Below are 18397 nucleotides of genomic sequence, written 5' to 3' on the forward strand. Positions count from 1 at the left end.
ATAGGTCTACTTGTATGCAGATTTTTGTAATAAATACAGAACAGTACTGTAATTATATTATCCTTACAACTTTCTTAATATTATTTTCTTTTGCTTATTGTAAAAATACAGTATATACTACATATACAAAATATATGTTCATTGACTGTTTATGTTATCACATAAAGGCTTCTGGTCAACAGTAAGCTATTAGTAGTTTAAATGTTTGGGAACTCAAAACTTCTATATGTAGATTTTTGACCCCTAACCTCCTATTGTTAAAGGTCGGCTGTAATTTGCTTTGGTTTAGGAATGGTGATACAGGGATGAAGAAGGTTGTAAGGATATAGAAGGAGAAAGGAGAGGAGCTAGGAAGGAGGCTGCATGTCCACGGAGACACTCCCTTGTTGACATCCCTTCATCTTAAGTAAAGTCAATTAAGTTCATGAGATGATTGATCTAAGAGGAGTTCTTTTGGAAAGGGGATGAATTTGGCATCTGGAATGAAGAAGACAACTTGTATTGCAGAAGCTGGGAGCAGGGAGGACCATTAAAACTTAAGCTCTGGAGAATTGACAGAAATTTGGGGGCTAGTTCTAGACTCCTACATGTCACAGAATTTTGGCTTAAGCAGGTTTTTTAAGTTTTCAGAGAGATAGAAAGTGGGGTGCCCAGCTGGCTTCTTAACTTACAATTGTTGTTATTATCTTAGATTTCTGAACAACAGAATGGCAAATTTCATTTAAATTACTTTCAGTGATCATATAGTGAGAATGTACTGGTTAGGATATTATCTTGCCCAGAAGAAGTACAGAATAATCATAATAAATGCATTCCTTGGAAGAATACTGATAGAAGAATGACTGGGAGTCAGTTAACAAGATACAATGACTCTGATATAGGGTAATTGAAATGGAAAGGAGGGGATGGATGTGAGATACTGTAAAATAGAATCAACAGTTTCTAACAAATAATTGGTTTTGGTAATATGAGAGACAGAGAGGAGATAAAGAAGACTTAAAAACTACTATCTTGGGGACGCCTGGGTGGCTCAGTTGGTTAAGCAGCACACTCTTGATTTCAGCTCAGGTCATGATCTCATAGTTCCTGAGTTCAAGCCCCATGCCAGGCTCTGCACTGAAAGTGTGGAACCTGCTTGGGAGTCTCTCTCTCTTTCTCTCTCTCTCTCATAAATAAACTTAAAAAAAAAAAAAAAAAACACTTCACTATCATCTTGGATGATAGGTAGTGTTAGTAACCATATGGTATACTAAAGGAAGCATGGGTTTGGGGTTATGTATAGTGTTTGAAGTAGACTCTTTAGAAATGAACAGTCTGAAGTAAGCTGTTGAGAATTGATTTGTAGTTATCTTCATTGAGGCCAATGGATATGGTTACATTGATTTTAAGTGTAGGTGGAGAATATCCACCTTTAAGGATATCCTGATGAAGAATTAGTGAATAGACTTAAGAAGGCATAGACAATATATAGGACAAAACTCCACATTGGTATATTATCAGAGACCAAAGGAAAGAGATTTTCAATAAGAAAGAGTTGGACAAAGTGCCTAATGCTCAAAAAGAGGTTGAGTAGGAAATAGCCTCAGTAGAAGATCTAGGATTTGTTAAGAGAAATTGCTGATGACTTCTGAGACAGCAGTTTCACTAGAGTGGTGAAGATAGAAAAGTAATAGCAACTAACCTGCATTTACTCATTGTGGGTTTGTATTATGCATCAAAGCCAAACTGTATTGTTTTAAGGAGCTAGTGGTTATATTCTGGTAGAGAAGAGCTTCTTTTGTTTTTTTTTTTAAATTTTTTAAAATGTTTTTATTTCTGAGAGAGAGAGAGAGAGGGAGAGAGAGAGGAGAGAGAACGTGAGCAAGGGAGGGTCAGAGAGAGAGGGAGGTACAGAATCTGAAACAGGCTCCAGGCTCTGAGCTAGCTGTCAGCAGAGCCCAATGCGGGGCTCGAACCCACGAACCGTGAGATCATGCCCTGAGCTGAAGTCAGACGCTTAACCGACTGAGCCACCCAGGTACCCCAAGAGAAGAGCTCCTTATATAAAACATAAAATACAACCTATACAGGAAAATATTGATCAATTTGACCAAATTCAAATTTAAAGTATGTACATGACAAAAGACACCATAAACAAAGTTTCATAGCAAGCCAGGGAGGGAAGATATTTGTACACGCTTTCTCTCATTCTGTTTTTGTATACAAAATACACAAATGTATCTGTGTGTATACGCATGAAGATCTTTCTGTCTCTCCATCTAGATCTTAAACAAAATGTTAGTCTCCAAAATAATAATGAACTACAAATTAATAAGAAGCACATAAACAACCCAAGAAAAAATGATCCAAGAATATGAACAAATTAGGCACTTTTAAGGTAGAAACTTGACAAAATATAGGAAAGTGCTCATGCTAGTAATAAAAGGAGTACAGATTAAAATGTGATTATTTCTTAGTCATCAGATTAGCAAAAATTTAAAGGTTTCAAAATATCAAATGTTAGCAAGGACATGAAGAAATAAGAATTCAAACATTGCTGATGGGAGCATAAATTGATAAAACCTCTTCATGAGAAATTTGAGAGTACTTAGAAAAATTGAAAATATATACATTTTAAGACCCAGCAATTTGACCTTTAAATATTTATCATAGAGAAGTTTGCTGTATGTGTGAACACATGTATAAGGATATTTAATGTAGTTTTATTAAAATAAAAAGTTGGAAACAACTTAAATATTCATTAGTAGGGGGTTTGATAAATAAGAAAATTCATTTACTCCCCAAATATTTATTGAGCGCCTTATTATGTGCCAGGCACTGGAGTTAATGCTGAAAGTATGAGAAGCACAGTCCGTACTCTCAAGGAGCTTACCGTCCAGCAGATAAGAGACATTAAACAAAAGTATAATAGTTGTTAATCCCATTATGATATTTATGGTGAAGCAGAAGTATAGGCTGCTATAAAACTACAGAAGGAGAAAAAATTAGAAAGGTGGCTAATGGATGCATTTCAAAATAGCTTAAACAATAAGGGGATGTATTACCATACACAAACAGAAGTCCTATGTAGGAATGGCTCTAGGTTGGTTAATTCAGTGCCTCTATGACATCTCGGACTCCTGTTCTATTCATCTTCCCACTCTGCTAAATCTCAGCATGTTGGCCTTATCTTCACCTATCACTCCTTAAAGTAGCATGTGTCTATTTCAGTACAAAGATAGGATATATGACAGACATGACAGAATCCAGTGAAAGAAAGACTTTTTCTTCTTTGTATTACTATTTTTTTAAATGTTTATTTATTTTTGAGAGAGAGAGAGTGGGGGGGGGGTGGAGGGAGAGAGAGGGGAATAGAGGATCCAAAGCAGGCTCCATGTTGACAGTAGAGAGCCCAATACAGGGTTTGAACTCACAAAACATGAGATCATGACCTCAGCTAAAGTTGGATGCTTAATGGACTGAACCACCCAGGAGCTCTGTATTATTTCTTTATTATAAATAGTAAATTTTTATTATTTTAATAGTTTTATAGTAAGTCTTTTTTGAAATTATGTGATTCATTTACAGAGAAGATAAAACCTTGTGTATATACTTTTTTTTTTTTTTTGAGAGAGAGAGAGCGCACAATAAGGGGAAAGGGGAAGAGCAGAGAGAGAGGGACAGAGGATCTGAAGCAGGCTCTGCGCTGACTGCAGCTAGCCTGATGTGGGACTTGAACTCTCAAACCACAAGATCATGACCTGAGCCTAACTCAGACACTGAACCAACTGAGCGACTCAGCCCGGGTGTGTGTATATACCCTTTTAAGGAGGATAACAAAATTGTACTTCAATAAGAAAAATACATTATGAGTAATTAATTTTAAAATTTATTTACTTAACTTTTAATTCAAATATAATTAATAAACATTTTATTAGTTTCAGATATATAATATAATGATTCAACAATTGCATATATTATTCAGCGTTCATCACAATAAGTGTACTCTTAATCCCCTCCACCTATTCCATCCCCCTTCTGGGAACCATCAATTTGTTCTCTATATTTAATTCTGTTTTTTTAATCTCTCTTTTCCTGTTCATTTGTTTTGTTTTCTTAATTTCCACATATGAGTGAACTCATGTGGTATTTGAGTAATTTTTAATCTCTGCTTGGCTTCTTCCCAGTGATAGCCTTTATATGTCAAAAAAACCCCAAAAAAACAACAAAACCATTATCCCAGTGTCCCTGATGATTTTATATTTCCTGTTTCTGACCTTTTTGAAAATGGAATCAAACTATATTTTGTTTCTGTTACTTGCCTGTGGCTTTCAAAATTGTGTTTTTAAGATTGGTCCATGTTGTACAGCCCCTCTGGAAAACAGTGTGGAGGTTCCTCAGGAAACTAGCAATAGAACTCCCCTATGACCCAGCAATAGCACTGCTAGGAATTTACCCAAGGGATACAGAAATGCTGAGGCATAGGAGCACGTGTACCCCAATGTTCATAGCAGCACTCTCCACAATAGCTAAAACATGGAAAGAGCCTAAGTGTCCATCAACAGATGAATGGATCAAGAAGATGTAGTTTATCTATACCATGGAATACTACATGGCAATGAGAAACAATGAAATCTGGCCATGTGTAGCAACATGGATGGACCTTGAGGGTGTTATGCTGAGCGAAATAAGTCAGGCAGAGAAGGACAAATATCATATGTTTGCACGTATAGGAGGATTAGGAGGAACTTGACGGAGGAACAAGGGGGAGAAGAAGGGCGGAAATGGTGGGGGAAAGGGAGAGAGGCAAACCATGAGAGACTCTTGAATGCTGACAAAAACTGAGGACTGATGGATGTGGGGGGGAGGGGGGGATGGGCATGGAGGAGGGCACTTTGGGGATGAGCACTGAGTGTTATGTGGAAACTAATTTGACAATAAACTATTTGTAAAAAAAAATTAAATAAATAAATAAATAAACATTAAGCATTTAAAAAAAAAAAAAAAGATTGGTCCATGTTGTTATAGGTAGTTCTAGTTTATTTTTATTGCTGTATATTCCACTGTATGAATAACCACAGATTATTCATTCTATTATTGATAGACACTAGGTTTTTTTTAGTTTTTTGCCATTATAGTGAATACAGTATATTACTATATTTAATGATTTTTAATCCACTTCTGTTGTAGTCAGAAAAAATACTTTCAATATCAGTCAGTAATAGAATGACATCTAGAAAGTGTTCAAATTTCTGGAAATTAAGTAATATACCTCTGTAGGGGTGCCTAGCTGGCCAGACAGTAGAGCATGCGTCTTTTAACTCAGGGTCATAAGTTCAAGCCCCACATGGGGCATGGAGTCTAGTTAATAAAACAAAGAAAAGTAATATACCTCTATATAACTCCTCATTTCTTTGTGCATTTAGTAAAAGTTGTGATTCAAAAAATTCCAAATTCTGGGATCTTATTTCCACAACATATGGGTATAACCCTGGCAAAGTCTGGAGCAACACAGATTTCTAAAAACAGACATAGTACAAAAACCAATAGCACACATAGTAAGACCAACTTGATAACTTTCATGCCCTTCTTTCCTACAAAGAGATCCCTAGGAATCCTGAGATGGTTTCAGTTCAGAAAAAGCTTTTATTGTTTTCTAGCCTCTGTGCTACCTCTCTGCTTCTTAAAAAGTTTCTCCTCGTTTTTTCTGTGTACTATTTTCATCCCTAAGGCTATATTAATGGTCTGTGGATGCTCCTCAGCCCCAAAGTTAAGAGAGTCTTATTTCTGTTCAATTTACATTAAGTCATTTTGGTCCCTAAGATAGAACTGGTATACCAGAGATAGCCTCAAATTACAGGTTTTCCTTAATAATCTCTGGGCCCATCATGTCCTGAATCATCTAAGAGAAAACCGAGAAAAACCCTAGCCAGGTGGGGACATGGCATTTGTGAAAAGATTAAACTTAGTTAAAATGAGATAAAATCCTTAATTGCTTCTCTCATGGATAATGTGTAAAATTAAATTTTGGTGTCTGACCAAGATAATATTAACTGGTAGGACCATCTGGATTTATATACTACAAATATTGACATAATGCACAGCATGATACCTTACACTAGGAGGGAAAAATTGTAATAGTATCAGTGAAGGGTTTATAGCTCAGGAAAGGTAGCAAGATAAATTAAAAAAAATTTTTAATGTTTATTTTATTTTTGAGAGCGAGAAACAGAGTGTGATTGGTGGAGGAGACAGAAAGGGAGACACAGAATCTGAAGCAGGCTACAGGTTCCATGCTGTCAGCACAGAGCCCGATGTGGGGCTTGAACCCATGGGCCGTGAGATCATGACCTGAGCCGAAGTTGGATGCTTAACTAACTGAGCCACCCAGGCGCCCAATTTAATTTTTTTTTTAATGTTTGTTTATTTTTGAGGGAGAGACAGAGCACGAGTACGGGAGGGGCAGAGAGAGACAGAAACACAGAATCCAAAGCAGGCTCTAGGCTCTGAGTTGTCAGCACAGAGCCTGAGGCAGAGCATGAAAGCATGAACTGTGAGATCATGACCTGAGCCAAAGTTGGTCACGCAACTGACTGAGCCTCCCAGGCACCCTGGTAGCAAGATGAATTTAAAAGCCTGAACAGTCATGACAGATTTGGCATGGTTAAAATAATCTAATATTTTGCAAGTGTGTCCTAATATTAGTAGAAGTAAAATAATAGGAGGCAGATTATCAAGTTTAAGAATCTTACACTTATTTATCATTAAGAATAAGTTGATTGTAGATGGTTCAGAGGGTAGTAAAATGAAACCACTGCTTCCTAAGCACTTAAGATTTTTTTTCTTTATCACTAGTTTACAATATGCACTGGTGTAGTTTTGTTCACATTTCTTGTGCGTGGGTTTCGTTGAACTTCTTGGAACTGTTGACTCATAGTTTTCATCAAATTTGAAATTTTTTTAGCCATTTTGTTTTCAAATATGTTTTCTGTCCTTCCTTCTATTCCTTCCCTCTCTTGGTTCTCCAAGTACACATGTATTAGCATAGATGAAATTCTTCCATAGCTCACTGATGGTCTTTTATTTTTTAAAACTTCTTTTTCCTCTATGTGTTTTATTTTGTATTGTTCCTGTTGATAGTCCTAAAGCTCACCAGTCTTTCAGTCTTTTCCTCAGCAATGTCTAATCTGCTCTAAATCCCAGGGATATATTTTTCATTTTGGACATTGTAGTTTATATATCTAGAAGTTCCATTTTTTTGCCCTCCTTGTCTCTACTTGCCTTTTTGAATGTATACAAAACAGTTGTAATAACTGTTTTAATGTCCTTGTTAGTCAGTTCTAACATTTTTAGTCCTGGCTCCGTTTTGATTGTTATCATTTTGGCTTGTGTTTTCCTGCCTCTTTGCATGCTTGATTGATTGCCAGACATTGTACTATTTGCCTTGCTGGGTGCTGGATATTTTTGTATTCCTTCCAGTATCGCATTGTGTGACTGTGCCAGACTTTATTTAATCTATTTACCCTTGGTGTGCATGTAGATAATTTTCTATTTTTGGCAATTGTTAAGAGACCTGCTGTGAATATTCTAGTACATACGCTTTGGTGAATGAGCATGTGTATGGATTTTCATTCACTATGTATACTTGGGAATGTAACTGCTAGATTACAAGGTATTCATATGTTCAACCCGAGTAGAAACCTAGTAGTTTTATAAAATAGATGTGCCATTTCATATTCCTACTAGGTGTGTGTAAGAATTCTACTTGCTCTTACCTCAGTATTGCTTAATATTTTTCTTTTTATTAAGAGCTGCATTTTTGTTTTAATTTGAATTTCTCTGATAACTAATGGAATGAGCATGTTTTCATAAACATTTTTTTTTCCATTTGGATATGTCTTCTATTAGATTATCCTTTACTTAGTGGTTCCTTTATAATGTAAAGGTTTCCTTTATGTATTCTAGATATGAATCCTTTTTTGGATAAAGATATAGGAAATGTCTTCTCCTAATCCATTAGTTACTTTTGCACTCAATGTTACCTTTTGAAGAACAGTAGTTCTTAATTTTAATATAGTCTGGTTAAGGGGTGTCTTGGTGGCTCAGTTGGTTAAGTGTCCGACTTTTGATTTTGGCGCAGGTCATGATCTCAGAGTTCATGAGTTTGAGCCCTGCATTGGGCTCTGTGCTAATGGTGTGGAGCCTGCTTGGGATTCTGTGTCTCCCTGTCTGTCTGTCTGTCTCTCTCTCAAAAATAAATAAACTTAAGAAAAAAAATATAGTCTGGTTAACTATTTTACTTCCTTAAGTCCTTGTTTACTTTAGGACAAGCAGATATTCTCCCTAGTTACTAGAAGCTATCATTTCTTTGTTTCTTGTGTCTGGTTGTTTTTAAGATCAGCTCTTTGTTGTGAATTTTATTTTATTCTACTTGGAATTCGTATCTTTCTTAAAATCTGAAATATTTTCAATCACTTTTAATTATAGCTGTTCACCATTTTTCCTATTTTCTCCTCCAATTTGATAAATTTTTCTTAGATTTTTTTCATGTCTCCGAAATTCTTTTTTGTTTTTTTAATTTATGCTGTTATTTTGTGATATATTCTGAATCATTTCTTTAGCTCTTAATTCTGGTTCCTTAATTATCTCCTGAGCTGTGTATAATTTTGTTTAATATTACCCTGAATTTATATTTTTAGTTATTATATTTTCCATTTCTAACAGTTCCATTTGGTTTTCTTTCCTTTGTGCCTGGTCAATTTTAATTGTTTTTTGTTATATATCCTTCAATACCCTTGTATTTTTTTAAGTTTATTTATTTTGAGAGAGAGAGAGTGAGCAAACACGGGTAGGGGAGGAACAGAGAGAGGAGAGAGAATCCCAAGCTGACCCTGCACTGTCAGTAAGGAGCCCGATATGGGGCTTGGACTCACAAACACTGAGATCATGACCTCAGCTGAAATCAGGAGTCTGACACCTACCCAACCAAGCCACTCAAGCACCCCACCCTTCTATTTTTTAAATATATGCCTACTTACTTTATCCTGTATCTGATAATTACAAGAGCTGTGGTCTTTGAGGACTCAATTCACAATTTGTTTACTTATGATTTTCATATTAGCTTGTTTAATTGTGATAGTCAGCTTTGATTGAACCCTCAATGTTACCTGCAATTCTCTTCTATTTCTTTTTTCAGCTTTTGTTTCATTTTTTGTTGTGGTTCTTTGAGACTTGGTTCATAAAGCTCTGATTTCATGTGTCTCTGGAGCAACAAAACAAAACAAAACAAAACCCCTCTTCCTTTGGTTCCATTTATCTTACATTCACCTGAGAAATGTTTATTGCACATCTTTTTTAAAAAAATTTTTTAATGTTTTAGTTATTTCTGAGAGAGAGAGACAGACAGTGTGAGCAGGGAAGGGTCAGAGAGAGAGGAAGACACAGAATGTGAAGCAGGCTCCAGGCTCTGAGCTGGCTGTCAGCACAGAGCCCAACGTGGGGCTCGAACCCACGAACCGTGAGATCATGACCTGAGCCAAAGTCGGACGCTTAACCAACTGAGCCACCCAGGTGCCCCTGTTTATTGCACATCTACTATGGACTGAACTCTGTGCTAGGTGCTGAAGATTCAGGAGTGCATAAAATATTCCTTCTCCTGTAATATATCTGAAATTTGGAAAGGAATAAGATGTAGATAAATATTATAGATATAATTAATTAAGACTGTGAAAAGAGGGGCACCAGCGTGGTTCAGTCATTTCAGCGGCTAACTCCAGATTTTAGCTCAGGTCTGTAGGATCAAGCCCCAAGTTGGGCATTGCACTGACAGTGTGGAGCCTACTGGGATTCTCTCTCTCTCTCTCTCTGCCTCTCCCCTGCTTGTGTCTGTGCTCTCCCTCTCTCTTAAAATAGATAAACATTAAAAAAAGATTGTGAAAAGTCAAGAAGTGGAATAGCAGGGACATTATTATTATAGTGGAAAGTCAACAGGACAATAAAGTTCATTTAGCTAGCAATTTTCCAATAATATTTTGAGTAAATTTTAAATTTAGAGCCAATTTAGAGTAATTTTAGAGACTAGATTTTTTTAAATGTTTATTTTGAGAGAGAGAGAAAGAGCACATGTGGGAGAGGGGCAGAGAGAGAGAGAATCCCAAGCAGGCTCTGCACTTCATGTGGGTTTGATCTCATGAACCATGAGATCATGACCTGAGCAGAAATCAAGAGTCAGATGCTTAACCAACTGACCTACCTAGGCGGCCCAAAACTAGATCTTAAAAGAATAAGAATTAATTACTTCATCAAGGTAGGAGATTAGGAATTATTATATATTTGGCAAGCCACAGGATGATGTGTGAGTTATGTACTATTGTGTCAGATTTCAAGCAAATTTAAATGTCTCCAAAGTAGAAATTTTGGGGGCACCTCATGGTTCATGGGTTTGAGCCCCTAGTCGGGCTCTGTGGGGGCAGTGCCAGAGCCTGCTTGTGATTCTCTCTCTCTCTCTTTCTCCTTCTCTTTCTGCCTCTCCCCTGCTTGCACAGTTTCCTTTTCTAAATAAATAAAAAATAATTTTTTTAAAAGGTAGAAAGTTTGGACATATTTGTAGTGCCTTGTTCAGAGTCCAGGCATATTTATTTGTAATTAACTTCAAACTCAAATACTGAGAGAAATTCATTGATATTAGGGGCTTGTCAGTCATTGAAACTGTATGCCACAACTTAGCTCCATTAATCTGAATATTATGAAGTTTAGGTGATTGTAATTTTTTCAGAATGAGTTTGAAGAGGGATAGCTGCAGCAAGGATAAAGAATAAAAGCATGATAAAATTGCTTTAATACCTTGCAGAAGGGCATCGGAAATTGAACTCCCTGGAATTGAGAGTTGTAGGCAGATTTATCTATATACCTGTCCACCCACCCAAACCAAGCATCATTTATTAGGATTTACTTGTGTTATGCAGTGTGCTACATGTTGAGGTTGTAAAAGTGACTAAATATATTCTCTAGGAGTAATCAAGGAATGTCAGTTCATTTTCAGAGAGTAATCAAGGAATATTAGTTCATTTTGAGCAGTAGTGTTTTATAAATTATTGGGCAAACAGTTTTCACACAGAAGTTCTTTTTTTAAGTTTATTTATTTATTTTAAGAGAGAAAGAGAGCAAGCGAGAGGGTGAGAGCATGAGCAGGATAGGGGCAGAAAGAGCGAGGAAGAGAGAGAGAATTCCAATGTGGGGCTTGATCTCACAGTTTGTGAGATCATGACCTGAGCCGAAATCAAGAGTCAGATGCTTAACCAACTGAGCCCTCCAGGCACCCTTCATATAGAAATTGTTTTACAGACAATCAATTTGAAAAAGCCTTTTAAAATGATATATGTGGGTGGTAACAGTTTTTAAAAAATTGTATTTCAATATGAAAAGATAACTGTATATTTAGGAATTTTATATTCTTACTCTTTAGCTTCTTAGTTTTGATTTTATAATTTGAGTATAAATATTCATGGCAATAAATACAGTGTGCACATTTTATTTGATTTTAAGAACTAGCTTATGTGATTATATTCATTTTACATATTGACAAATCATGATATTTTATTTGCAAATCTCATTTTAGAGAGCACTAATATCTACATCCTGAGCCAAATGAGGCAAAAAAGAAAAGGTATTTTTATATTATCCCCTCATAAAAAGTTATGTTTGGCATATAGGATATTATTATTAACAACAGTATTACTGATGATACTTTATATTAGCTAGTTCTAGAGTGTACAAAACATTTCAGCATCCATTCTCATTTGATTTTCATAATAGCCTGATGAGGCAGAATAACATTTATCTTCATTTAAATTGAAAAAAAGTATTAGAAAAATTATAATATACTTCCTATCTCATGGACGGTAATAGGAACATAATATCATTATTGACTTTACTTTGCATATATTTAGACTATACATTTTTATTTTGTAGATGAAAATAAACTGTTACCTGCAAGATCAGGATGTACAATAGAAGATCATGTAATTGCGGGAAATGTAGAAGAATTTCGTAAAGATTTCATTTCAAGAATATGGCTGACCTATAGGGAAGAATTTCCTCAAATAGAAGGCTCGGCTTTGACCACAGACTGTGGTTGGGGCTGTACATTAAGAACTGGCCAGATGCTATTGGCTCAAGGACTCCTACTACACTTTCTTGGTAGAGGTAAATCAGATCTCTGTTTTTTGGGGGATTTTTGTTTGTCTTCTTAAATTTGGACTCCAGCTTGCAAACTGCATAAAATTTACTTTGGTTAGTTTCTTGACTCCCTGATGTCTTCTAAATGTTGTAACCAATCTAGCATATTTTCGTCTTTACTGAACTAAGCTAGGTATCACATATGTAAGTATAAGATTTTAGTAGTCTTTGGAGTTTGTTGTTATTATTTAGTTCTTTTTGATTGAATTCTCTGGATTATCTTCAGTTCAGTAAACCTTGGGCAGGTCAGTACTATGACTTTGAGCAGATAGTTGTTATTTTTATACTATTTGAATCTTAAGAAATTTAAGCTAGTTTATTTTCTCTCTACATATGCTTTAAAATATTTTTATCTTTACAAATATGATTATAATCAGCCAAACTGATGAGGTATATTCTTAATAAGGTCATCCTGCTTATACTCTTTTAGACTCTCAAAAATGTCACTGATACTTAATTTACATATATCTATTTTTTAAAATGTGCCACCTTTCTTACCATTTCTATTAGTCCTTTTTTATAATCTGTACATTTGTAGGAAGATTTTAGTTTACAATTTGAGGCTATCATACATGGGTATTAGTGAGTGTTACCACATTTTAAAAGTGTTAGACATTTCCCTGCAATGCATGGCAAATATTTGATAACTTTTCTGTAGGGATTATTGATGAGATTATTTAGAGAGAATGTTTATTCAAGAGTGGTATGGATAATACAAGGAAACAGAATTTTTATAAACTTCTCTGGAATGATTTATTTGTAGTCTCGTGCAATCAAGGGCAAGAATGGGGATATTTTTCACAGTCCTGACTATTTCTCTGAATGTGTCTCATTTTGTTAAAATTACATGTATTCTTGGAACTGCCTTGTCATTAAAAACTGTGAAGTAGTGAATATAGTTGATTTGGGGGGGGGGATCTTTGATCTTTAATGACTTCCATTTATTAACTTTGCATTTACTAGAGAATTACTATTATGCCCTAAACAATGACTGAGTTATTCTAAAAGGACTGTATGAGAAACAAAACAAAACAAAACAAAACCAGAAAGAAATTTAAAACTTCCATGGTTAAACTTCTATTTTAACATATGATCAAAGCAAAATCCACTTTCTGAAGTTATTCTCTCATGAATGTTAGTGTATATGTTTATTGTGCCTTTGAGTAGCAAGACTGGAGGTCTGATAAGCAGTACTGGTAAGGAGTACAAAAGTCCTCATTCTATTTCAGCACTGTCAAAGAAAAGAAAAGAAAGAAAAGCATTTTTCCAGACTTGTTTATTTGTACCTGAGTTTGCTATTTTCTCTTTCATTTTGGTAATTTTTTCCCTGATCATATGTAATATATTCCCATTTTAGAAATTTTGGAAACTACAGAAAACTCCAGAGAATAATATTACCACTCAAAAGTAAACATTATCAACATTTTGACATACTTTCTGGGCTCATATCTTTGTTTTTTAAAGCAGCTTTATTGAGATATAATTTACATAGCATAAATTCACTCATTTAAAGTGAACAATTCAGTGGTTTTTAGTATGTTTACAGGGTTCTGCAACCATTACCATAACATAATTTTAGGACATTTTCATCATCCTGAAAAGAAACCTCACACCCTTTGGTAGTCACCCCCAAAACACTGCTTGCCATATGCAACCATTAATCTACTGGCTCTATAATTTGCCTACTTCTGAGTGTACTAGTGTAGTTTAGTAACCTATGTGCCTTTAAATGCGACATACTTATTTTAGTAGAATTGTTAAAATCTAACTGTTTAAACTGTTTAACCTTGCTTTGGAACTACTATAGCTTGGACCTGGCCTGATGCTTTGAACATTGAAAATTCAGACTCTGAATCATGGACTTCCAACACTGTAAAAAAATTTACTGCATCATTTGAAGCATCGCTTTCAGGGGAAAGAGAACTCAAAACCCCAGCAGTTTCTCAGAAGGAAACTATCAGGAGATACTCTGATGATCATGAAATGCGAAATGAAATTTATCACAGGAAAATCATCTCTTGGTTTGGTGATTCCCCTTTGGCTCTCTTTGGTTTACACCAACTAATAGAATATGGAAAGAAGTCTGGGAAAAAAGCCGGAGACTGGTATGGACCAGCTGTAGTTGCTCACATTTTAAGGTAAAATTGCATTAAAATCTTTCGTCTTATGACAGAAGTCCTTAGGCTAGAGATACTGATTTTTGCAGTGTATACATATATATATATACACACATATATATATACCCTATTGGACCTTTTGAAGTGTTTATGAGAATGTTCATAAGGGAGCTTTCATTTGCTAATAGGGAAAAAACAAGACATTGGAACTCTAGTTATATTTATCTATGACAGTTTTTTTCTCTTTTGTTCATAGGTATAGATATGCAGGGTCTCTTTCTAACCAGGTTTTCATTAGACTGCCTTATTGGAATGTTCTAAAAACTAACAACTCTTTCAACCTTGGAACATACATAACATTATAATTTTTTTTTTTAATAGTGTAACCTGGGGGCTATAATGTACTGATAGTGTAATGAAATGTCAAGAGCTAAAATTGATGTTTTCAGCATTTCTTTGCACACATCAAATTCTTGTGAATTGTAAATGTATGGGACTATTAATATTATAATTATATCATAGTAAAAGTAAAGGGTCTGTGACATTCAGAGTAGTTAGAAAAAAGTCGAAAGTCAAATTTCACTATACCTCAGCTCAGGTTTTTATGTGCCATTTATTAGGATACTGCTTAAATTTTTAAAAGAAAATTGCCTTATTTGTTGTGTGTCCCATTGTTGTTGTAAATGCAATCATTAATATGTTATCCAAATATAGTGTGTTTATTCAAATATAGTAAGTTTACTCTATTTAGAATCATATCTAAATTTGAAATTATTATAAAGTTTTTTGCATATTAATAAGCTTTTATATTTTATAGGCCAGATGCTTACAATTGGAAATGTATTTGCCTACAGTTATTAAATGTATTGTTAATAATAATATCAAGTCCTGCTTGATAAGACATTTATAAAAGCATAATCATAAAAGTTTAGTTTCTAATCTTCAAGATACTATGTTCTATACCCTAGTGATTAGAACACTTTTTCTGTAAAAGGCCTGATAAATATTTTAGGCTTTGCAGTCTATATAAGGGCTCTGTTGTCCATTTTTCTTTTCCTTTTTTTTGTTTTTTTTGTTTTGTTTTACAACCCTTCAACACTGTAAAAAACATTCTTAGCTTGCAGGTTGTACAAAAACAAGCCACAGGTTGTATACGGTCTAAGGGCCATAGCTTGCCAATCTCTCTTTTCAGTTAACACAAACATACGTAATAAGGCAAGTGAAGTTAAAAAATTATAAAGATACAGTTAACTAAAGATGTTTATACTTCTCCAATTTGTGTAATTTCCTTTTACAGATATTATTGTGACTTTTTTCATATCATGTGCACCACTGAGAACATTTTATTCACTCAAAAATATTTTTCAATTTGCAGTTTTATGTACAGAATTCTAAGGTTCAAAATTAGGAAGTTCCTTTGTTCAGGTTATATAAGTTTTTGAATGATGTGAAAAAAAAAAAGTCATGCTATTTAAAGAAAGGAAAAAACGTTCCTAAGTGTAACAGAGGACAGCCATACAGTAATTCACTGCTAGTCAGTAATGTAAGTTAATATGATGTAAACCTGGAAGAATGCTGTAATACATTGGTTAGAAATGTTTCACAGAGCCAGTAGAGTGGTTGAGAGAAATCCTTCTTGGAGGGCAGGGTTTACGGCTTTACACCCAAGAATTTTTTTTTTTTTTTTTACAGCTTTTGTAACTTCTGTTTTAATGTTCTATGAGTAATTGAGTGTAATACTCTACTTTGAAAAGACTGACCTGATTTTTGACACCATTCAGATGATAGTGTTGAAAGCAGACACTAAAGGTTTAATATAGGAAAATTAAAAAAATTATGGTTTTCTTTCCCCTTAAATTTTTAATAATAAACTGGAAATATTAGGTTTTTAAAGGATGATACTTGTTATTTTCTTAGAAAAGCAGTTGAAGAAGCCAGACATCCCGATTTACAAGGAATAACTATTTATGTTGCACAAGATTGTACAGGTGAGGGATGTATATAATTCTAATTTTTATCTGTTTATTATACTTTTAAAATTTAGACATAACTTGCATATAACATTATATTAGTTTCAGGTGTACAACATAATGATTCAATATTTATAGATATTGTGGAATGGTCACCAAAGCAAGTCTAATTAACATCTGACACCACACATGGTTACAAAATTCTTTTTCTCGTGATAAAAACTTTTCAGACCTAGTCTCTCAGCAACTTTCAAATATAACATGGTATTATTAACTTTAGTCTCCATGCTGTACATTATATTCTCATGACTTCCTTATTCTGTAGCTGGAAGTTTGTACCTTTTGACCACCCCCCTTTTACCCATATCAGCCTCCCCTCATTCCCTGCCTCAGGAAACCAGGAATCTGTTCTCTGAAGAGAAAGCTCATTTCACTGGAGTGTATATTAGTTCAGAAGAGTCTGAGATAAGGATGGTCATGTGTGTACTGCCTCAGAAAAATTAGAGAATTTAAAGGTTTATGATTAGAAGCCATTACTGAGTAGGTTGGAAAGAGTAAGATGAAAGAATTAAAACATGGAAAGAACTGTTGTTGTACTTTTGTATTTTTGGTTTAGATTGACTATGGAGATAGGGAAGCTGCTGAACAGAAGAATTGATAACTCGTAACCTAAATTTGGAATTTAAAAGGAAGAACTGGGGCACGAGTGGCAGAATTTGTTAACTAGCTAACTGTGCAAGAGCAGGAGAGTTTGATTTTCTTCCAACAGCGAATTTGAAGAAAACTTTTTTGTTGCTGAACAAAACAAAATAAGGTTTTATTTATTTTTGGTTCTACAAAATCTTCCCATTTTCTCAGGAACTACCCTACGTAGGCTGTCATGCCCATCACTCTACCCAAACTGCTCTTATCAGTAATTTAATCCTGCTAAATCCAGTGGTCACTTCTCAGTCCTCGCATCACACAGTCTGCCAGCAGCTGGCAGACTATATGACAGCTATATGACATAGTTGACCACTTTTTCCTCCCAGTAATGTTTTATTTCCTGAGTTTCTAGAATGCTATTCTTCAGGTTTTCTTTCTACTAATCCACTCTTATCACAGTCTCCTTTGCTGGTTTTCCTTATCTCCCTGTTTTGTTGTGCTCAGCATTTAGACCTCATCTGTTTTGTACCCAGATTTGAATTTACCAGGTCTCATGGCTTTATAGGACCATCTATGTGCTGTCGACTCCCAAATTTATAGGACCTCTCACCAAATCCAGGCTTATATCCATAACCGCCTATTTATCCTCCCTGCTTGCATATGTAATAGATCTCTGAAACTTAGCATGTCTAACACTGAATTACTGATTATCCTCCTATTCTTTCCTCTTATAGTTGTCTATGGCTATGTAAATAGCACTTCTCTTAGTCTACTTATACCAAAACCACTCAAATCACCTGACTCCTTTTTTTCCCACTCTCCCAGCTTGCATTTAACATATTAAGGAGTTCTTTAAGTTACTGATCACTTTTAACCAGTTCCACATGACCATCCCATGACCATTCCCTATCTTCACAATCACTGCCTTTGTTCGAGCCACCAGCATTTCTTGCTAGATTTCTGCAGTTTTTATTTTTTTAATTTTAAAAATATCTTTGTTTTTGAGAGAGAGAGAGACAGAGAGAGACAGAGCATGAGTGGGGCAGGGGCAGAGAGAGGGAGACACAGAATCTGAAGCAGTGTCAGAGCTGATCCCAACACGGGGCTTGAGCTCAAAGACCTCAAGATCATGATGTGAGCTGAATTCAGATGCTCAACCGACTGAGCCCCCCAGGTACCTCTCTTCTTTCTAACCGTTCTCTCTGCTTCAGCCCTTACCCCTACAGTCTGTTATCAACACAGGAACCACACTGGTAAAGTCTAAGTCAGATTAGGTAGGATATTCCTTTTCTAAAAAACTCTTCAGTGGCTTCCCATCTCACTCAAAGTAAAAACTGCAATTTTTACAATGCCCCTTACTAATTCCCTCCAGAGACACAGGCCTCTTGTCCTGGAGCATGCTAGCTATGCTTCTGCCGTAAGGCATTTGCATTGGCTGATCTCTATACC

At 35.2% G+C, this 18397-nt stretch overlaps 1 protein-coding gene across 6 annotated transcripts in view; it reads left to right on the plus strand.

Moving 5' to 3' along the window:
- Positions 1-18397, plus strand: part of ATG4C (autophagy related 4C cysteine peptidase) — a 94111-nt gene that overhangs the window by 37632 nt on the left and 38082 nt on the right. For all 6 annotated transcript variants that reach the window (XM_039255299.1, XM_039255295.1, XM_039255294.1 and 3 more), the window contains 3 exons: positions 11950-12183; positions 14024-14354; positions 16251-16321. In XM_039255299.1, the coding sequence (XP_039111230.1) occupies positions 11950-12183; positions 14024-14354; positions 16251-16321 (636 nt within the window). The remainder of the gene's footprint in view (positions 1-11949; positions 12184-14023; positions 14355-16250; positions 16322-18397) is intronic.

The sequence above is a fragment of the Hyaena hyaena genome, unplaced genomic scaffold, assembly GCF_003009895.1.
Source record: "Hyaena hyaena isolate Hyena2069 unplaced genomic scaffold, ASM300989v1 scaffold_521, whole genome shotgun sequence".
In the NCBI taxonomy this organism is placed as follows: domain Eukaryota; kingdom Metazoa; phylum Chordata; class Mammalia; order Carnivora; family Hyaenidae; genus Hyaena; species Hyaena hyaena.